Source organism: Vigna unguiculata, chromosome 3 (genome assembly GCF_004118075.2).
Source record: "Vigna unguiculata cultivar IT97K-499-35 chromosome 3, ASM411807v1, whole genome shotgun sequence".
Classification (NCBI taxonomy): domain Eukaryota; kingdom Viridiplantae; phylum Streptophyta; class Magnoliopsida; order Fabales; family Fabaceae; genus Vigna; species Vigna unguiculata.
Window position 1 is genome coordinate 40759647 of NC_040281.1, and position 23471 is coordinate 40783117.

General features: G+C 31.9%; 2 protein-coding genes across 2 annotated transcripts; one reads left to right on the forward strand and one right to left on the reverse strand.

Annotated features, from left to right (window-relative positions):
* The first annotated feature begins 1098 nt into the window (after window positions 1–1098).
* On the forward strand, window positions 1099–16951 carry LOC114174888 (actin-related protein 2/3 complex subunit 2A). The gene is made up of 10 exons (XM_028059622.1): window positions 1099–1356; window positions 4983–5049; window positions 5209–5416; window positions 8861–9030; window positions 14726–14803; window positions 14972–15104; window positions 15189–15280; window positions 15834–15890; window positions 16313–16384; window positions 16482–16951. Exons 1-10 carry the CDS (start codon window positions 1295–1297, stop codon window positions 16506–16508), a joined length of 966 nt encoding a protein of 321 aa, XP_027915423.1. The 5' UTR covers window positions 1099–1294; the 3' UTR covers window positions 16509–16951.
* Window positions 16952–21350: 4399 nt separating this feature from the next.
* LOC114179076 (CCR4-NOT transcription complex subunit 3) lies at window positions 21351–23411 on the reverse strand. Its single transcript, XM_028065283.1, has 4 exons — window positions 22981–23411; window positions 21992–22439; window positions 21771–21848; window positions 21351–21578 (listed from the first exon to the last, which is right to left on the reverse strand). The coding sequence occupies exons 1-4, from the start codon at window positions 23259–23261 to the stop codon at window positions 21525–21527; spliced, it is 861 nt and encodes a 286-aa protein (XP_027921084.1). The 5' UTR covers window positions 23262–23411; the 3' UTR covers window positions 21351–21524.
* Between the last annotated feature and the right edge of the window lie 60 nt (window positions 23412–23471).

Consider the following 23471-nt stretch of genomic DNA (forward strand, 5'->3'; position numbering starts at 1 on the left):
ATACAATAATTTGACACGTGTCACCATATTAGATTGACACGTGGCACACTACAAACTTGACACGTGGCATAAATATTTTTTTTTAGAAATTTAAAAAAAAATTAAAAATAAAGTTAAAAAAAAATTCAAAAAATTCAAAAAATTCAAAAAAACGAGAAGCTGACACGTGGCACCTACTTAACGGTGTTAGTTCTCTACTAACGGAAAGAACCTAATTGATACTAATTTACAAAAATGAGGACCTAATTGAGACTAATAAAAATATGATGACCAAATTGAGATTTTGCTACAAAAACAAGGACCAACGAAGTATTTTAACTTTTTTTTATAATACTTTTAAAATTAAAATCATTATTTTATCAAAATTTATCGTTGTTTTTTCAAAATTGATATTTTTATTTGATTTTTGAAATTTAAATATTTTTTAATTAAAATAATTATTAATAATAAAATTATTAAAATATTTATATTATTTTTATAACTATAATAACTATATATTATCTTAAAAAGAATAAGTACACATGTGCACATGTATTTTCATTAGTATATACAAAGAAAACTTACCTTTTTTGTATTTATATCTGTTTTTCATTTTTATCCTTTGAATATTTAAAAAAACTTATTATTTTTAAATATTTTATTTTATTATTTAAGTAACCGTTTATTTATTTTTTTAATTTAACAGGTTTTTAAACATAATTATCATTATTTAATTAAAAAGTTATCTACAAAATAAATAAAAATCATTTACAATAATTTTATAAAAATGATTTATATTTAATTTTACAATCATCATATTATATAATAATAATAAATTTTATTATTTTTATTATCATAAAATGAACATATGTGACATGTGTTTTCACACTATAATAAAGTTTAGATTAATAGTAAATGGAGTGCATACAAAATTAATTTCTTTTAAAACATATTTTGATGTATTTTGGTTTCAAGAATGGTAATGGTTGATTTAACATTTTTCTTTACTATGATTTGAAGTAATTTTCAATGTATGAATAATAATATTCCTATTTTATATGAATAATAATATAAGCTGGTGATAGTCTAAAAGTTGAAGTTAGAATTTAAAAATATTTACTTAGCAAAAGAGAAAAGATAGTAACTAATATAGGGCATTGCAGCATGAGAGCACAATTGAATCACCGAATCAATCATCGTCGTCATCAATCACATCACGACGCATGATTTTGGTTCTGTTCTGCTCCAAAACTGAATCCCCATCTCGAAGAAAATAATCCCTCGCTTGGATCTTGCAACACCGCAAGAGGGATCCATGATACTCCTGCAGTCTCATTCAAGATTCCTGCTCCAGACCTTGTTGAATCGGACCCAAAAGTACGTTCTTTCTTCTTCTCTTCGCTTACACTTGCTGGGTTAAACATGCTCCTTTTCTTTTCTATAGCCGCAAATCATTAGAGTCTGATACATAGAGGTTAAGGACGCAGAGGGTGAATATTTATATAAACATACACGACCTCCTTATTGGAAAGCACTTAATGTTCGCGGAGTCTCAGTAATAAGTGATTGCGGGTTTTATTTTTTGTTAGATGTGTAAGCATTCATCAGTGTTTAAGTTTTGTGCAAAAAGGGTGCTTGTCAGAGTGGTTCAAGGCATGTTGGACATATGACTGATATATTCATGAATGGTGACCCTTCACCCAATGGGTAATGCTTTCGGGAGAGTTGAAAATCGATATCTTTGGATTGATGATGCCTATTACTGTAAATGCACCATTTTCTTCTGGAAATTTGGTTTATATAGGTTAAGGTTTTTAGTTGGGCGTTTTAGCTTCATAACGAGTGTGCATGAGTTACTTTATCTTATCAGTTTTCTGTTGTATTAGTAAATACTATTCGTATTATCCTATAATAATGGTTTTGCCATACAACTGTTAAGCGTAAGATTGAAGGTATCCTAATCTATTTTGTTGAAATGTTGGAGTATGGAATGGAATGTGTTTTGTGTTGATGGAGTTTTATTCTGTGCTACTTATAACGTTCTTTTCCTTTGTCTAATTTCTATTTAGTTTGCTATTTTTTTAAGGCTGGAAAGATTCTGCCGGGTCGTGTTCCTCTTTGACTTGAAAATATGTGGTAGCAATTTCACTCTTTAGCTAACCAGATATATTAACCGGGTGATTTCTGGGTGATGGATTGGAATTTTAGTGGCTTTGGATTGTCTAGTGAGGGAGGATGATGTAGTAAATGAGAAGCTGACCAAGTGAGCTATTTTTCTAATGTTTTTGAAGAGATTCTATCTGTGAAAGAGATTAATTAAAGAACAAATTATTGAATAAGGAGGGTTAGAAGGGTGATTGAAATCCTGGTTTCTTTTATAGGTTTGCCATTGGAAGAAGAACACCAAGTTTCATCAATGAGTTGGGGTTAGATACCTGGAGAGTTGTGCGAGAAGTGAAATCTAAGTTTAATTTCTTGAGTATCACTAACATCTATGAACTTTTCTACCTAGAAGCAATGCCTTCTATAAATTTATGTTCTCTTCCTAGAAATGGGAATGTTAAGTTGGGTCTGTTTCCACACTGGAAATGATAGGTGAAATTGACATGAAATTGGTCAGGATAACTTGGACTTTATGGAGACATACAAGGAAGGCCCCTTACGTACTTTATAGAATTGGTTCAGAGTGAGAAAAAAAGAAATAGGCTATAAAGAAAAATCTGAATTGAATGAATGAATTAAGCATTCTCAGATTATTTGGCAGAATCTGAATTCTCCCAATAACAACAATATACAGTTCCTACCCCTGCCTTTTATTTCCTCCCTCTAATCTAACTGTTGCAACTGTATTATGTTAGCCAGTTCCCTTTGAGTTTTAACCCCCTACTACTCTCTTATTTCTCGTAGCGTACACCTTACTGATCAGGTCCAAGGCATCAATCTTGGGATGAAGATTTGAAGGAACACCAAAAAACTCAGAATGTAATTGCAGCAAATACCAAGTATGATCCGAGATTTGGAGAGAAACAATGTTACCCACTTTTGAGAATAAGAATGGCTAATATAGGACCTACTTTAGAAGTTTGAGGGTGCAAACCCTCAACAAAACAGTTGTAATTGTGCAGTTGAATACTTAACAAGTAAGGGAAATTTGAGTGGATGAGAGGGAAACGAAGCTTAGTGAGATTTTTTTTTCCCTTTTCAATAAATATAGTACTCATGATTAATTAGATGACGCATCACAGCAATGGCAACCACCCAAAAAATTTCTTTGGAAATTTCATATGGCACAAAAGTGCTTTGGTGTTTTTATGTTGTATCTATTTTTCTTTTGATGAAGGCTACGATGGGAGAGTATAACATGTCTCCCACCATAAGCGTTTAATACCCAACCTGTTATCTCATTTAAAGGTGTGGTTGTGATATTTTCATTTATTTATTTATTTTACTTTTTTCTTTTTGTCCCTGTCATTTATTTATTTATTTTACTTTTTTCTTTTTGTTCCTGTCATTCCCATTATATCTCTTTCTTTTTTCTCTTGCTTCCCCTATTCTTCATTCCTTCTAAAATCCCATCTGATGCTTAACCTTTCATGCCACAATAAGCTTCATTAGCAGCATAAGCTTCCATTACTGTACCATTATTTTGCACATTTGTCTTGATAAAAAGGTCCTGACGGAAACCAACTTGCACAATTAAAGTGCAAGCTTTGTGGATGTGAGCTTGTTGTATCTCCAACTCTAACAATCAAAACCATCAATAGATGCATTGAGATTGACACGTTTTGGAAGGTTTGCCATCAAGTGAAACCTGTGAAATAGAGCAAACACAAGGGAACAGTGGGTTTTGTAAGTTGTTGTGAGTGTTCAAATGCCACTCATTGTCCACATTCTCCATGAGGCTGTGACGGTGGTGGAATGTGACATTGTAGAGGTTGTGGGTGCCATTGGCATGCTGTTTTGGTTGAGAAGAAGAGAGAAAAGAGATGTGGGGGAAGAGGAGAAGAAGTAGGGAAGAAAGAGAAGATTTAAAAAGGGGGGGGGGGGGTAAGAGGAAATAGGGGAGAAAAAGGAGTATAGGAAAATAAAAGAAGAAATCACAACCATTGATTTCTAAATGAGATAAGCTTATGAGTATAAAATGTTTTCTCTTGGTGGGAGGCATGCTGCACTCACACCCTATCCATTGTTTTTCCTTTTAGCAATCTCATATTGTTTATGGATACAAAGACATAAAGACTAGTGAGACTACCTTGCTAAGACAAGAAAGTGGAGAATGGAATCCTTTATTGTTATTTCTTTGTAAAACATGAAATAACAGATTTAAATTCTGTTGGAATTTCAGCACAAAAGGTAGGAAAGATTGAAAATTTAGTTTAAAAAAAATTGAATTTGGGAATGATATGTTAAAAAATGGGTCTAGTAAGAATTGATTTTGTCTGTATGGTAAGTGGAATCACTTTTTATGCCTAGAATCAATTTTACTCTTCGAACAATGAAATAATGTCACTTTTCTCAAAATAATTAATTCCACTAAACGAAAACTTGATTCTTTTTCACTGCAAAAATTGACTTAGTCAAAACACACTTGATTACTGTGGTCTGGGCACTTTCTTGGTGCAAATTTGGTTCCTCCTTCTAGCATATAGGTTTGGAGTCAAGGAGATCCAGTAGGGACTCTGGTTCCAAAAATTCCATGTAATGAAGTGTAGCTACTTCCCTACTTCAATGTAAAAAAACTAGATGGTAATTGGCAAAGCTTTTTAACATTTTCTATTGTTACATTTATGTGAAGTGTGTAATTGTTGACTTCGATTTCATCTAATTATACAATTTGTGGTAATATACACTTTCAGCTAAACAAACCACAATTGAACTGCAGTTCTCGCAGCTAGGTCTATTGTTTCCCTTCCTCATGCTAATTCGCAATCAACAAATTGTTGTGAAATGTTAACTTCAACTTTAACGATCTACACAGTTTTAATGTTGATCACTTTTTTCAGTCTTGAAAAAGGAGTTGAACTGGATCACCACTGGGTCGAGTTTGATGATGTTCGATATCATATTCAGGTAACATTTTTTATGGAGATAATTGTCAGGAAAATGTATCGATTATTACCTTTGATTCTTTAACACGTATGGTTAAATTTAGCCCTATACAGTTTTTATTAAATTTAAGTAGTTTTGACAGCTTTAGATTGCACATTAACCAAGCAACTGTGATTGTAGGTGTCAATGAAGAATCCTCATCTTTTGCTGCTATCGGTTTCACTGCCTACTCCTTCTTCAGAAACTATTTTTGTCCGTGGGCTTCCTTTTGGAGCCATTGAAGCAATAAAAGCTGCATATGGTAATCTTGTGCAAATTCTTGATCCTCCAAGGGATGGCTATAACCTCACATTAAAATTTAATCTGGCAAAGCTTCCAGCAAATCCAGGTGCGAAGAGTTTCTGTATAAAAATGTCATCTCAACTTTCGATCCTCCTTTCTAGGAGGAGTCTTTCCTCATAAGCTGAATTTGTAAAGCTACTGTTGTTCTATGCATTAGAACAATTGACGAGTGTCAAATTTTCATTAGACTAGTACGTTATTTTGACTCTTTTTTAGCTTTAGAAATTTATCTGTCTTAATTATATGTGTGTATTTATATATATTAATTAGTGTATAATTGAACCACTTAGTTGTTTTAATTTAAAAGTTGGATGTGGGCAGTTGTATGAATGAATAGGGTTACTTAGTTCATATGGGAATTTTCATGTATCATATATGCTTTGGGTTATCTATATTCTAAATATTTGTGTTTCTCCTTTTGGTTCATCTTGTTAACTACAACAAAGAGAGAGACATTGAGCTGAAGCTATGTGTTTCCGAGATAGCATAGATACTTTGTTTATATTGAGGAAAATGAATTACTTGAAAGGATTAATCTAAAGGAAAACATATTCTTATTCAATTGATTGATTTGAAACAATATATCAACCTCTATATATAGAGATCTCTAACCCTAAAGTAATAATGACAAAGAGATCTCTATAATCTTCTAACGGTATCTAAGTATCTAACAACTTCTAGTAGTACACTTAATATTCTACTAACTACACTCTCCCTCAAGTTGGTGAAGGATATCAATAATTCCTAGCTTGCATGTGAGATCATGAAATCACTCGGTGGGAAGACCTTTTGTAATTAGTATTGTTAAGAAGTGGATTTTAGGTTTAAATCAACCCCACAAAACCAACTTTTAAGGTGAGGTTTGCACCCACATATATAGTGTAAATTGACCCTTATCTCGTGGGACTTTCAACGCAACTCCCTCATGTCAAGATATGTACATCTCGTGCGTGGGACTATATATTAATGGGTAGTCTCATAGCGGTCCAATTGTGGGTGGGACAATATGCCCAACAAACAACAAATTTTGCTTGGATAGATTCTAACTCATGGTTATGATACCATGTTAAAAAGTAGACTTTAAGCCTTACTCAACCCAACAAAACCAACTTGGAAGGTGAGGTTTGCACCTACATATATTCTATAAATTGACCCTTATCTCTAGTCAATGTGGGACTTCCAACGAGTATACATTTCCATTTTTATTTTTTTATTCCTCTTGAATAATAATCCCTTTTGTGGACATGTCTTCAGATATTGAAGGATTCTATTCACAACTTGTAAATGCCTCTCCCTTAGATCATGCATGAATTGACTAACTACATCCACAACATAGGCTATATCAGGTCTGGTGTGAGCAAATAAATGAGCTTCCCAACAAGTCTTTGATATGGGCTTTTGTTCACATTAGAACTGCCTACATCACTCCCAATTCTATAGTTTTGTTCTATAGGAGCTCCAGTGGTCTTGCAATCAATCTTACTTGTTTCTTTGAGAAGATCAAGAAAATACATTTTTTGGGAGATAAAGATGTCTGCCTGCTTATCTTTGAGTAAGCTACTTCTATCCCAAGGAAGTACTTCAATTTTTCTAGATTCTTCATTTCAAGCTGAGCAGCAAGCTTTCTTGTTTAAGATTTGTTTCTCATGTTCATCATCTCCTGTAACAATAATCTCCTCAACATAGACCAAAAGTAGTGTAAGTTTACCTTCTGGGAAATGCTTGATGAATAGGGTATGCTCACTTTGACTCTATTGATACCCCATGGAAACCATAACTTGAGTGATTCTACCAAACCAAGTCATCGGGTGACTGCCTGAGTCCGTACAAGCCTTTCTTCAATCTACATACTTTATTTCCTTCTTGAATAGACCTTAAACCTAGAGGAAGTTTCCTGTATACTTCTTCCTCTAAATGTCCATACAAGAAAGCATTTTTCATATCAAAATGTTGTGATTCCCAATCAAAATAAGTTGCTAATGAGAGAATGATTCTAACAGTATTCATCTTTGTCAATGGAAGCAAACGTTTCCTCATAATCAACACCATAAGACTAAGTATACTTTTAATCTAACTTAACCTCAAAATTAGTTTGGAAGGTGACTTGCATCCACCTATACACTATAATTTCACCATGTCTCTAGTTGATATAAGATCTCGAACAACACCTATGATGAGTGGTGTACCCGTAGGGAAAATACAAATTAAGGTTCCCTTCTCATTAGGTTCTTGATACCTTTTTTCAGTGCAATATTATTGAAAAATTGACATGGAGGACTTTAGTGTTGGACTTCTGCCTGTGTTACAACGTGGCAGTGCCGAATCGGGATTCGCATGGTGGTTCGTAGCAGCCATGTTGAGCGTTGCAGATTGGCAGTTCGGAGCTATCATGGTGGAAGTGGAAATTGTAAACCTCACCCAACCCACAACCTCCTCTGGTTCATGCACTCCATGCTACTGCTGCTTCCTCTCATTCCAGCACTGCCGACCCACTTCAGCACTTTCAGTGTACCGCCATGACCATCCTACTACAGCACTGTTGATGTTGCCACGTTGTCTTTCTACTGCAACCACCTCTAGTCCTCTATTATTTTCTCTTTTTATTTATATTTTCTTTCAATTTCCTCTTCATTTAGTGCTATCTCCCTCTCTAACTTCTTTTTTTCTTTTCCCACTCAAGAATATTCTCTGAATATCTTAAACATTTGATCATTTTTTCCCGCAACCCTAGTCTGGAACTTAAATTTGATGGTATTTTGATTTGATTTTATTGTTATTTAAATTTCTAACCATGATATTATTATTAATTATATGGTTGTTTTTCATTGTTTAGCATTGCAATTATATTTCTACATTCTTTAGTTATATATATATATGTATGGTACTTCTTTTGTCCACTATGCTTTCACTATAACCCATCGTGGCTTCTGATATTCTTTCTGATATTCTTTCGTAGAGGATTTTTGGGGCTGCCGATATTTTCCATTATTTGGTATCGATAACATTAATTAAGAGAGATAGAAACAAGAGTATAGGATAGGAAGGATGAATTTGGCGTGTAATGTACACTCTTGAGTATTCTTATTTATGACAAAGAAGAGGTATAGTAATAAGGAATAAATCAATAATTACTTCTGAGAAATATTTTCTAAGATATCTCCTTATTGATGTAATCAAATCACATCATGTTTCCTTATTTAATGTAATGAATTCATATTTTTAACAGTTTGGGCTTTGGTACTTAGTAGAAGTAATTATAATAATGCTAATGTTGTAGTTTCCAAGGCTACATAAGTGTTTTTCTCCCCAAATGTATGGTGATTGTTCAGAATTAGTTAATCATCACTTAATGAAATTGGTCAGCTTATGCAAATTTTCCTGTTATATTAAGAAAGATAATTCTGGTTTATTGAAGAAGAGAAAAAGGAATTTTGATTAAATTATTTGGTTGTTGATGTTGTCTTACAATGTTGCCGTTGAACTTGTGCAGATCAAAAACATGCTTTTATGGTAAAAGTTGCATCAATAAGAGAGGTCGTCCTTGGTGCACCACTGAGAGTAATTTTACAACATCTTGCTGCAAGGACTGTTGCGCCGGACCTGGATCCACCGGTTGCCCTTGTTCATCGGCCTAATGAGTGTTTCTTTCTTTTTCCTCAGGTGTGATAATAGTAGCAACTTTGTGTTACTAAAGCTCTTGTTGGTTCTTGAAATATTTCATTTTCACTTTTCTTCCTACATTAAGAATTAGTTCCATAACCATGCTATATTTAGGATTAACTTTTAGGCATAAATGTTGTTTCCTCAACATTCTTGCCAGGCTAAATGCATGCTACGTGTGCTTAGAAGGAAAAAAATACATACTAAGGAAAAAATGAGGCTGTTACTGAAAGCAGTGCTATCAATACCAGATAGCAGTGTATACTGATTGACTTCAAAAGTGCCATTGTGGGAGAACTACTGTTATGGAATTTTTATTTTGAATGTTATTTAATATATACATATAAATTGTCCAAAAATGATAAACAATACTCAATTTATGACATTCATAAATAACAATAAAATGTCATCTGTGTCTTCAACAAAGATACAAGTTAACATCAATAAAAGGCAAATATAGGTTCGTAGATACGAATCTTAATCATCATCTTCTAAATCTAAAATCAAGTTGAATTTGAGTGATGGATTTTCTCTAATTGTGAGAATTTCCTTTGGTTTTGGAGCAAAGAACTAAATATCATCTTATGAAGGCAACATGTGGTGAACCAACTCTCAGGACCTATAATCAAACTTAATATGCTTCCCTATAAAAATTAAAAAACACATTTAATAAACTTGAACTTTGAAGGCAATTCACATTTGACTTGAAATACTAGGGAAACAAGTGATTTCATTCGTTGAATTACATTTGGTAAACGGCATGTTAAATATTGAAATATTTACACCAATTATGATCCTAATAAAGGAAAGAAAAATCAGATCATATCCTAAAAAGGATAAAATCTTATTTGGAAAAACCCAAGCCTCACATTGACTAGAGACAAAGTCAAAATAGTGTATATAAGTGAGGGATAACATTCACCTCACAAGCCAGATTTATGGAATTAAGTTAAACTTAAATCTAATTTTTAAGATGGTAAAAACTGTTAAAATAAATAGTCTTAGATATAATTATGGTAAAGGTGTTGTGTGCTTTGTGCTGTACCTAATTCCTAGATATATCTTTTCAAATTCTCTAATCTTCCCTCTTATACATTGTATAAGATGTATCCAAAGTTATTATAAATGATAAGAGAGGGAAATTCACTCTCAAATTCATTCTAATTCCTTTATATTTTTCTCAAGTTGGTATTAGAGTGAGTCGACCCTGCTTTGCTTGTCTCTGTCAAAGGAATCGTCATCTGGTCACTGTATGTGGCTTCTGCTGGCATAAATCATCGTTTGTCGCCAAAGTTTCATTCTCCGATGCTTGGGTCCGATGCGTAAGGAAGCCCCAAGGGTTGAGCCTTTGAATTCCGTTCAATGTGGCGTCACTTGTCGTCCACTATTGCTGCTGCCCTAGGCACATGTGTCTCATGCGCTTCCTTCTAGTGGTTAGAATCTTTTCAGATCCACACTGTTTGACTTGTCGAGCACTGTGAGCCCTTTTTTCGCCCTTTGTTCTTAGTTCCAGGACCATTTGGTGAGGATTCTAGTTTTGATCACAATTTCTCTCACTTGAAACCCTAGGTTTCTCTCTCTTGAAACCCTAGGTTGCCTTTTGTTTTTCTTTGTTGCATTATTGATTGTGTCCTTGCCTTTTACGTTGTTCAACATGTTTTCAAGGACTATCTCATCTTTTTGCAAAACTCCTTGCATGACTTCTGAAAAATTAATGGAAAAAACTATCAATCTTAGTATTCTTCAGTTGAGTTGGCCAAGGTTTCCATGTTCATTTAGAAGATGGGAGTTTGATACCTCCAAATCAAATTCAACCATGGAAGAAAACTTATTTTTAGCTTTGTGCTCTACTTTAACAATTACTAGAGCCCAACATATTGAGCACTGGTGCATTCAAAACATGTATTCCTTTTGGAAAAAGACCCGTAATATTTTTGCAAATGATATCCAAAGCTTCTACGATTTGGCTTATTAATTGGCCTCTCTTAAGTACTCTAATAATGAATGACATGATGTCTTTTGGTGAAGCTCAATTGATGGTTGAGGAATTGAAGATGTTCTTGGAAGTTGACTCATTAGATGGGATAAAAAAGTTTACAAATAAAATTTTAACTTATTAACAAGTTCCTTCTATGGAAAACTTGACAATATGACTCATACGTGTTCCAACTCTTAAGAATATAAATATTCAAGAATTTGTTGAGTATTCTATCATGATTTCTGCTCGTGGAAAAGGAAGTCGTAGCACTAGAGGAGGCATGGTGATAGAGGATGTTCTTAATGCACATAGTGTAACCAATGGGCCACATCCAACTTCCAAGAGAATTGTTACTCTTGACATGGCTTTCTTGACAAGACAACCAATGTTTCCAAATCTGGAGGTTCTAAACCAAAATTCTCTAATGAAGAATACCATGAATATTTAAGGTTGAAATCCAACAACATAGCCTAGTCATCCACTACTCTCAGTTTGTCAACAACTTGCATTTAAAATCAAAATCTATAGATAATTGATTTAGAACCATCTAGTCATATTTCTGGTGATATCTCCTTGTCCTCTTCTCTCTCCTTTCCTAAAACATCTCATTTCATGATCCTAACCAACGAATCTAAAGTTGCTTCCCAAGGAATTAGTCAAGTTTTTCTTTCTCCCTCTTTAAACTTAAAATCTGTTTTTTTTTTGTGCTTGTCCCTTTAGTCTCATCTCTTTAAGTCAGTTAACTAAATCATTAAATTGCTTAGTAACATTTGATTCCAACTCCTTTGTTATACATGAAAGTGGTATGGGTTGGATGATTGGCAAAGTGCATGAATCTAAAGGCTATACTACCTTGGTACTAGTTCATCTATATCTTGTGTTGCATATTCAACTCCTAAAAGGCCAGATGAATGCTTAGGCCATCCTCATTTGTAAAAATTAAAGATGGTTCTTGAACTTAATAGTCTCCAAATTTTGGAATGTGAATCATTTCGATTAGTAAAACATGTCAGGTCTTCTTTTCTTAAACATTTTGAATCTAGATGTGACTTTGCTTTTTCTATCATCGAGTTTAACATTTGGGGGTCAAGCTTTGTGTCATCTTTTGGTTTTAGATATTTTGTTAATTTCATTGACGAGTTTTCTTGATGTACTTGGATTTATCTAGTGAAAGATCGTTATGAAATCAAAAATCAGTTTGGGAAGGTAATCTTACAAAGGCATAGTGCTAAATAATATTTTTCCTCTAATTTTTCTAAACTCTTAAGCTCACATGAAATTTTGCATCACTCTACTTGTCCTTATTTACCTCAGCAAAATGGTAAAGCTGAAAGAAAAAATAAACACTTGGTTAAAATTGCTCGTACCTTATTGCTTGGTGCAAATGTGCTTGTTCATTATTGGGGTGATGCTATCCTAACTACATGTTTTCTTAGTAACATAATAAGATCTTCTTCACTTGAAAATAAAGTTCCCTACTCCATTCCATTTCCAAAAGATCCCCTTTTTCGTATTTCTCCAAGTGTTTTCGGTAGTGTATGTTTTATCGTCATTTTCCCCAAGGACGTATCTATCTCATTGTGTATGTGGTTGATATTGTTATCATAGGTAGTGATAAGAAGGGTATTGGACAACTAAAGCAATATCATGGTCAAAAGTTTCAAACAAAAGATCATGGACACTTGAGGTATTTCTTTGGCATAAAAGTGCCACAATCCTAGAATGGTTTTCATATCTCAAAGAAAGTATGCTCTTGACATTCTAGAAGAAACATGGTGATAAATAATAAGCTTATGGGCACACCTATGATTCAAGTGTCAAACTTGTTCCTAACCAAGGACAACTATATTTTGATCCTTGGCAATATAGTGGGTTAGTTAGTAATCTATATTAGCTCACCATTACTTGCTCTGACATCACATTTGTAGTGGTTGTAGTAAATCAATTTTTAAGTTCTACTTGTCAAGACTATTAGGATGCAACCATACAAATCCTAAGAAGGCTCCTAGAAAAGGCCTCATTTATGGAAATAAGGGAAATACTCAATTGATGAGTATTTTGACGCATACTAGGCAGCGTCACCAAGTGATAGACATTCCACTTCAAGGTATGGTGTTCTTGTTGGAGTAAATTTAATATTGTGGAAAAGTAAGAAACATAGTATTGTGGTAAGATCAAGTGCAAAAGCATAATATAGGGCAATAACATTAGTCACTTGTGAGCTCACATGGGTTAAACAATTCCTTAAAGAGCTTAAATTTGAAGAAAGTACCCAAATGCACCTTGTATTTGACAACCAGACAACATTACATGTTGTCTATAATCTTATTTTTCATGAAAGGACCAAATATATTGAATTGGATTGTCATTTCATAAGAGAAAGACTGGAGTTTGGAGACATCACCACTAGCTTCGTCAACAGTGAGATCGATAATATTTGCAGTAAGCTAGGCACAAACAACTTCTATGCTTCTGTTTGAGGGGAGGTCTCATTATTATAAAAATAAGGAGCTGATTCTATATAATCAAAGAATATCTAGATTATAAATGTTATATTAGGAACATTTTTATTATTCCCGTATCATATCTTTTTTATTCTAACATTGAAATTTTCTATATTTATTGTATTAATTCCTTTTTCGCAATAAAAATGCTGTCTTAGAAAGGGTCAACTCCATGTTTTTCTCTCACCTAGAGTTTAACATTCGGGAATCATCCTAAAGAACCAACTTTAAGAAGAGCAAAATAAGCAACCAATGACCCAAACTCTATTCCTAGCAATCTGGTTCGGTAGGTGACCCATTTAAATCATGACTAAATATAATTTTTCCTATGGATCTTGAAATCTAGAATCATGTTATGGTTTTTCAAACATAACAAGCATTAAGAGTATAAATAAATCACTAACATAGATGAGTGGAGAAAATCGTGTGTGTATGTGTATAATACATTAGAGTTTTGGTTTGAGTTAATTTCATCGCAACAAAAGTAGATTAATCATTCTTAGAAGGGAGAATAAAAGAGTCTCCAATGGTTGCTTCCCAACCTCTAAACAGTCTTCTTCTGTCTCTTTGTATCTCTCAGAGCTTGGCTTCCATGCCCATGAATGCTATTTATGTGTTGCTGTTCCAATATGGGGGAGTTGACTAGTTTTATAATTTCATTAAGAGGATTGTAAATTGCTGAGTGAATCTTCAAAAGTCCATTTGCTGAGTGAAATGGGATTCACTTAGAGGTTTATGCTCCAAAGGAAACAATCTTCTCCACTTCATTTTACTGATTGAATTTGGATTCGCTTAGCGCCTTTGTTACTTCAAGTTTCAGGATCTCTCTGTTATGAATTCAATTGGTGAATTAAGATTTGCTCAAAGAATTTACGATTGCACATATTCTTGAATTAACATCTACCTGGCTTGGCTTCTATCTGAATTAAAAATTAAAAGGGATCAAAATATTAATAACTACATTCCTTAATTAAACTCAATCAATTACCAAAGCTTTCTAATAAATGGGGTAAAACAAAGTTTAGACGTTACAAATTTCATTGAATTGCCATCAAATTATGACCAATTAAAAGGGTAAAATAGGCAACAATAGTGTTTTTTTTTGTGTTTTGTGCAAATATGCAATGGGAATAAAGAAAATGATAAAATAAAAAAATAATTATTTTAATTTGAAAATGGAAAAATCAGTTGATGAAACTTTTTTTCTTTTCAGGCTGACAAGGTGACTGTGGTGTATCCTATGAGATTCAACGATTCAATAGACATTGTTCTTGCAACTTCATTCCTGCAGGTATGGTTTCTTTGCTGTCGCACATCAAAGGTCATAGGGATTAATGAGAGCAGGGAGAGAGATAAAAGTCTCTTTTCGTTGCATTTTGCAAACCATTCTTGTGTTGTGCTTTGCTACTCTTTCGGATGATTTGATGGTTTCAATTTTCAAGATTTGTTTGTAATTTAGGAATTTGTCGAAGCCAGGCGTACAGCAGGACTTCATAATACCCCTCCTTGTTCGTGGTCTGTTACTCCTCCGCTGGAAATAAAAGGAGTTCCTTCTGATGCATTATCTGCAAATGCAGGATTTGTGACATTTGGTTAGTGTCAGAATCAAAATGTATATATATGTGTGTGATTTTTTTTCTATTGCTAACATCACTTCAATATCTTCGACTCTGCAGTTATTTATCCCCGTCATGTTGAAGGTCATAAGTTGGATCGTACAGTGTGGAATCTGTCAACTTTTCATGCCTACGTTAGCTATCATGTTAAGGTGTGAATTTCTTCAAACCAAATATTTCAGTTGCATAGATATGTATTCATTATTGTTATGACAATGTACATGCTGATCTTAATTTGTTATCATGAAGATATTACCATCTTTTGCATGAACTATTATTGTTATGCATTATTTATTTTGGGATTTAAACTATCATCTTTTTCACTTAAGGAATGATAGTTTGAAATGATAAGCAAATATTTTACCCTATGAAAGATTTAGATATGAAGGATTTTATTTGATCTTAAATAAAACCAAAAAATATTTTGTTGTTCTATAAAAATACTTTGCACTTAATTTAACTTATTTAAAGTGTAACTTTTATTTAGAAACAGAGAGGGACATTGGTGGAAATTGTTGGAGAGAGTATATGGTTTAATATTAGATTCGATCACTTCCATTGTAAGTGGGGTATTATAAAGTTATGGAAGAGTTAGAGAAACTTAAGCTTACTATTATCTACTTGTCTGGCCAGTAATTTTTATTTTACACAAAAGCTGCATAAATGATGTTTGATCCTGATCTACATTATGCATATTTGTGACAGTGCTCGGAAGGATTTATGCATACACGTATGCGGCGTCGTGTGGAGTCATTGATTCAGGTACCCTTACATTTTTATTTACTTATTGAAGTTAACTTTGTTGTGATTACTAAAAATCTTTTAGTGCTTCAGTTTTGTTTGACATTGCAGTAAAATATGTTTGATTATAAAATGTAATATTGTGGATACTGGATATTACATAATGGTTAGGTATGTGCTTCATTGAAAAGCTTTTTTTGATCAGGGAATGTTCCCTGTTTTTTCATATTTTGTTCTATCATCAGCTTCTGGTTGTTGCAAAGGAACGCACTTAATTTGGAAGATTTAATTGGCATCCTAGGGCCCAACTAAAATACCACACGCTATATTTTATCCATTGAAAAATTTGTACAGTTGAAGTGAACTTCTGCTGCATTGGCATATGTGTTGGTGGTCATTTTCCCTCAAATGATGTGTGGAGTTTCACTGCACTTGTTCTGTAGGCTCTGGATCGTGCCAAACCAGACGCTGAGAATTCAAAGAAAACTTCATTCAACAGATCGTTCAAACGGCTGGTTAGTATGTGCATTCATGTGATGGTTTTTAACCAAATTTTATTTTATTTATGTTTTATAATTAAACTTATGTATGAAAATTTTTACTGGCTTATAGGGTCTTAAAGATTCAAGTACCAACTGATTTTCGTAAAGGAGAAGTTTGGCGAGGAAGATGTTTGGCTTCTGCCCTGTATTGAACTATACAATGGCCAACCAAGGAATCAATTTTGCATGTTTGCAGAATGTTCCAGATGCTTATACTCGAAGATTGATTCTCCTTCTGAACCCTTCACGCTCGGTATTCAAGGGCTTGCTGGTCTATTTCTGCAAATTGCTCCAGGAGCTTGTAATTTATTCGTGGAAAAGAATAGGATACAAATACAAGAGAAACGACCAAACAAATTAGTTATTAAAATGTATAATTGTTTATCATCTGAATGCACTGTACTATATATCTGTATTTGGGGACACGCATCAAAATATCTTTCTTTTTGAGGCATTCATCAAATTTTCCTTTCATTGTAAAGTATCTATGATTTGTTGATACAAGTTTAAAGTTGTGAATGAAGTGACATGGATAAACTATTTTAACGTATAAAGGGTTTTGAATAAAATCATGTATGCTCTGTGGATTGTAATTCAAATCACCCATTAGTTCCTCAATCTCTAAGAAATCTGTCCTCTGTTTTCAGAACTATTTACCGTAGTTGACTTGAGCTGAAAAGATTTGTCAAACCTCAAAGTAATTAGCAATATTTAATTAAGACCATGAAATCAGCAACTAAACCTTATTCAGTGTTAAGGAGTTATCGTGCAACATCCTACAAGAGCAACAAACACAATAGAGATATAAAATGTTCACCACCACAAGATGGGATTATAAGTTTTGTGAAAATTAAAAAGTCTACCTCTAATGCTTATCATCTCTTTTGAAATTGAGAATCCCAAAAGTTAAAAAATAAAAAAGGTAAAAGCGTTATTGAACGTAGAATCATGTGAGAATGATGAATGGGTGAGAGAAGAAAATGGAAAAACCATTATGCAGAATATACATATGCGGTAGAAGGTGACAAAAACAAGGCTAGTAAAAAAAGCGAGTGTACAAGGAGATTTCAATGAAATTCAAATGTGACTTCTAAATAACACAAACTTCAAGTAAAAAAGAGAAATAGAGTGAATTTTGAAATTCTAAAATTTTTTAAATATGCTCACTTTGCTACACCAGCATAGAAGTTGCTAAAGTGTTAATGGAGGAGAAAATGTTTTGAGAGGAGGAACATCATCATTAGACCTAGAGTCAAATGCGAATGATGAATTGGTGAGAAAGAACTTGAAAAAAAAAAAAATCCTTGTAGAGAATATACTTATGCTAGAAGGTGAAAATGTGATAAAAACAAGGGTAGCAAATAAATAAAAATGAGTAAACAAAATGTTTTTGCTCTGCATGTGAGTTTTTATTATAGAAGTTTGGATTCAAATTTTTTGGGTTAGTTTCTTAAATAATATCTTCCGTGCCTTTATAAATTTCTTGAACCACCTTTCATTAATTTTGAAATGTACTTTCACAATATATTTTTCACATTCAGAAATTGACAATTACTTTCTGCGCCCCATCAAATTTCTTATCACGTCAATTTTTTATCCACACCTCATAGTACAAGAAAAATACTCAAATACCCTTTGTCATTAAAGCACAACACCTCATTTTAATTTTTTTTGGGGTTAAGTATCTTTTTAGTCCCTGAACTTTAACCTAAAATTGGAATTCGTCCTGGCCGAAACTTTGATAAATTTTGGTCCCTAAACTTTAAAAATAAATGAATATAGTCCTTTTAACCCAATTTTGTTAACTTTTTTCTTAGGTTTTGAACGCATTTCTCAATAAATATTAAGCCGAGAATGTGTCAAATGGCGTAAACAACTCCAATATTAACATGAAACACATTCGACATGTTAAAAAAATCAACGTAATTGGGTTAAAAGGACTATATTTATTCATTTTTAAAGTTTAGGGACCAAAATTTATCAAAATTTCAATCATGGACGAATTTCAATTTTTGACCAAAGTTCAGGGACTAAAAACATACTTAACCTTTTTTTTATTCTTCTAGAAAACATTTCATATCTTTCGAAAAGTTTTTTTTTTTAAACACATATCATGTGGAAGTATTTCAGAAAAATTATTTTGAAATATATTATATACGTTTTAGAAAGTTTGTTCCGAAGATATATTCTGAAAAACATGTTTTGAAATGTATTTTTCACATTCAGAAATTATAGAATGGAAAATGAACATAAAAGAATTTGGGATGGAGGAAAAAACATCTTACCTCCCCATTGAGATTAATGGAGTTTTCAAATATTAAAAAATAACTTAATTAGGATTTAAGTCTACGATAAATTTGAGAAATTTTTTATTGAATCCTTACTAATATTTGTGTGATTGTGTCTTCAAAATTTTAAAATCTTTCAACTGAGTCTTTATAATAAAATGTTATTGTTAATTTTATGACGTGATTGTTATCTTGCACTGGCATCTGTTTAAATGTCATCATACAATATTTAATATTTCGTTACAAGAGATCACGATGAGATCTTTCTCAAATAATTATTGTATTTAACGAAAATTATTTTTAAATTTAATTAAAATAATATAATTATAAAATTCAAAATAAGAAAATAAAACAAAATACAAAATTAAAAGAATATAAATATATAATTATTAAATTATTAAATTATTAAATTATTAAATACAAAATTAAAAAATTAAAAAACTAACAAATATAAAATTAAAAAAATTAACAAATTTCAAAATTATAAAAATATATAATTTCATGATTACGAAATTATAAAATATACAAATATAAAATTATATAATTATAAAACTATAAAATTATAAAGTTATAAAATTATAAAAATATCAAATTATGAAATTATGACTTTTTTAATTTTGAGTTTTTTTAATTTTATTTTTTTATTGTTATATATTTAATATATTTATTATTTTATTTTATTTTTAAATTTATAATATTAATTGAATTTTAAAATAGTAGTTAATATTTAAAAAATATCTCATCAAATATCTTATAATAAAATATTATATAACGACTTTTGTAAACACTAAATCAAAAGTTTACAAATTTATAAAAACTCAAAATATAATCAAACAACATAATTAAGCGTTACGAGATTTAGGTTAATAGTTTAGCCTTACATAGTCAACTTTTTAGTTTTTTTTTTTCTAATATGATTCCTCTACACTTTAAATCGATCTTCCCATAGACTTCTATGACCTTGTAGTAAATAATCCTTTGTCAACAGTAATACAAAAAAACTATATCCTTTAATTTTTTTCTATTAAATAAACCCTTTCACGATGTTATTTTTTTCCATAAATTAAATTTAGTAAAGTTAAAAATATAATATTAAATTAAAACTAAAACGAAAAAAAAAAAAAACAATCTTTATGGTTATTTTGAACATTTTACCAACTCCCCGTGAACATATTAAATGTTGTGTGTGTGACTTACATTTATGTGTTGAAATTTGGATTGAATCCGACAGATAGAGTTTTAACTCGTTTCGTAGATGCCACGAGTCATCATATTAGAATTCAAACAAAATCTTTTGGAATATTTAGCATCAAATTTTGTCATATCTTCTGTCTTTTACTAAAACAGTCTCCCAAATATTTAAGTATAGATAATCAATTCAGTCCATCAATATAATAATAAAAAGTAACAATATCAACAAATTTTCCAGATCCAGAATTTTTTTAATGGTTTTTATATTATCCTTTCTCTGAATCTTTAAAATACATTAATATTAAATTCTGAATCTTTAAAAATATAAAAAATAAGGACATTTTGAAGACACAAAAAAAATATAAATAAACTCAAGGGAGAATTTAAATTACTTTTTCCCCTTAGTGTTGTGGAGCTATAACAAAATAAACAAAATTATTTAGTAAATCTTGTAAGAATTCCATCCAATAACTAAAACCGTGTCCAAGAGAAAAAAAAAATTAAACTATTCTATGAACATTCCTCGATTTCATACTTCAACTCATAGTTCTTTGATACAATTTTATGGAATAATAGAAAATTTAATTTAATATCAGAACCTTACACAATTTAAAAATTATTTGGAATAGTACAATTTTAAAAAAATAAATTACAAATTCAAAATTCAAAATTTAAATGTATTTTATATTACACGGTTTATTTAAAATGCAAATATAAATTATACAATCTAAAATTTGAAAGTATATTTGAACTTATATAATTTATAATATATTCTTACCTGTGAGAAGAAACTAAGAAAGTGGACGAAGAAAGAGCCACAACATTTATACCAAAGAAATGAAGGGTGGGACCCACTGATGCCATACCAAAAACCCTAATAGCTATTTTTAAAGAAAAAAACGTGTAATAGTCGTTTTAGCCCAACATTTAATCAATAGAAATTTGAAAAAAAAAAAAAAGAGTTGCTTTTCTATTTAAAAAAGACTAAATATAATTTTCTTCTTCTTATATTTATTGTAATTATCCAGTATTTTTTTTCTCAATTTATTCAAGACGATCTTCTTCAAATTTTTTAAACAGAGTCTATGAACTTCCATCTCTATTTCAGAACAAAAAGGAATATGTTGAATTCTTTTTTTAAAAATAAAATAAGAATTAAATTGAATCAAAGATAAATTAAGAAATATTAAATAATTACTATAAATGCGAGACCAAATATTAAACCTTCAAAAAATTATTGAAAAATATATTTTAACTCACTTCTTTTTATTTACTTTTAACCCATTACTTTAATTACCATTAGATATTTTTTTTATTCTTTTTAGTGATGTGATGATCTAATAGTGATTAAAGTGGTGGGTTAAAAATGGATCAAAAAAAGTGAGTTAAAGTATCATTGTCCTTAAAATACAATTGGTGTCAAACAATTTCTTAATATGTTAATTTGATAAAGAAAAATAGTCTCAAAATTTAAGAATATATCGTAATTGTCGCATTTATCACATAAACTAAATCAAAATTTACCTTAATTGTCACTAATTTACATATTCAAAAACAAAAATGGTCATTCCAAAAAATTAAAAAAAAAAAAAAATCATGAGCTTTCACTCTGCAATCTCATCCTCCACTATCTGCTAATCCGAGTCACTGTCCAAGATTTCCATTCCTTTCAAGCCTCTGCGTTTTTGCTGCATATCCAACATCATAACTTCATACATTGCACTATTCTCAATAAATATATAACAGCAGAGGGATATTCTGATTTTTAATCCTTAAAATCATTACAACATTTTTAAAATTTAGTCTCTCAAATTATCAAACACCAACACTTTCATTCTTATGCTTCAAATCTCATAAACCAAAACAAAATTGTTGTATACCTTCTTTATGGATTTCTTCTCCCTAACCTCATATCTGCTCTTTGTCAGTTCTGATAGCCACATCCCAGGAAAACAACACTGTAAACCAATAATCATATCACAACAAATCAATTTTTTTCATTTGTTGTGGTTTATGAATTAGGAAAAAGAAACAAACTATGTGTATATTTTTCTTAAATTTTGTTTCAGTTTTTGCAAATTAGAATTGTTTCTTGGTATACCTGCAGAATCCTGTCAACATTCTTTGCTCTCTTCTTTGGTCTTTGAGGGATTTTGGTGCCCTTCATAGCAAGAAAATCATCTTCTTTCTCCTTTCTTGAGAGAGCTATGTATATCCTTGGCCACTGAATCACCTCAACAGTGACCTTGTTTCCAATGGCAGCAAGGGATGAGGAAGCAGGAGCAGTGGCAACACAACCTTCTTGTTCAGATTGCACTGAGGCTGAATCTCCTTGGCTATTGTTCATTCTCTCAGAGGCTTGTTGTGTTGTTGAAAATGCACTTGGTTTTGGAAATTTTGCTGATCCAGAAGAAGCTACCCTTCTGCTACTTCTTTCCATGCCAGAAGAAGAAACTTTTGGTGCTGCAGATCTAGACACAACTGGGTTACTCCCCTGACTGTTTCTTGAAGGTGATTCACTTCCACCCAAAGAGGGATCTTCCAAATTCCTGTCCCCAGACACACAAAAGATCTTTCAAACGTGTTTCTTGACTACAAGTAAAATTTCAAGGACCAAGAAACTTCACTATCTAGTTTGAATTTGAAGCAGAAGTAATCAAGTTCTTCAACAAGTGTAGATCCACTACAATGTAGATTCAGACACCAAAACAAGTTCAACTCTGTTTTAAGAAAAGGGAGTGGCATGAAAAAAAGCACAAGTTTTTCTTGGATATGAATGTTGTATCTAATCTCATCATGTAAGATAAAAGGGAAACAAAGTACAATCCAAGGGACAATAAGGGATCCAAAAAAGTTGCAAAGAATTAGGTCATTTTTGGAATGGCAAAATGGGGAGAGGGAAATAGTCCACTTTGGCACTTTCAATTAGACAAGTTTGATCCAAACTCAAAATAATGCCATTGATCAAAACGTTTTTTTCCTCTAAAAAAAACAGTGATAGATAAGTAGACACAAACACATGTACAAAGTTATATATGTTGAACCTATTTATTATTTAAGAATGTAATTATAGAATGAGAGTGATGATACCTAGGGCTGTGCTTTCTACCTCTGCCGCTGGAGGCAGTAGAAGAAAAAAGTGGCGGCGGCGGCGGTGGCGGCGGCATGGAGAAGTTGGGAGGAAGAGAGTGAGAGATTCTTCTGTTGTTGGTGTGAACAGAAGATGAAGAGTCTTCAATGGCAGCCCTAGAGAGTCTTGATCTCTTTCTGTGACCCCATTTGAGAAGCACATCACCAGCACTTGGACTAGTGCTGGTGCTCATGCTGTGACTGCTCTCTGTTGTTGTCTGAACACAATCAAAAGGAGACATGTTGGGGTTCTTCTTCTGTTATATATATTGTTCTTGAGATGATGAAATGAATCTGAAACCTTTGCTTTCAAAACCAAGAAGATGCTATTGCTATTGTTATCTCAACTTTGGATTTGTATTATTAGTAGGAGTATTATTATTCTTGGTCTTGCATGTGCTACCCACCATGTTCTCTTTTTCTTCTGTTTCTATCCCTTTGAGGGAAACATT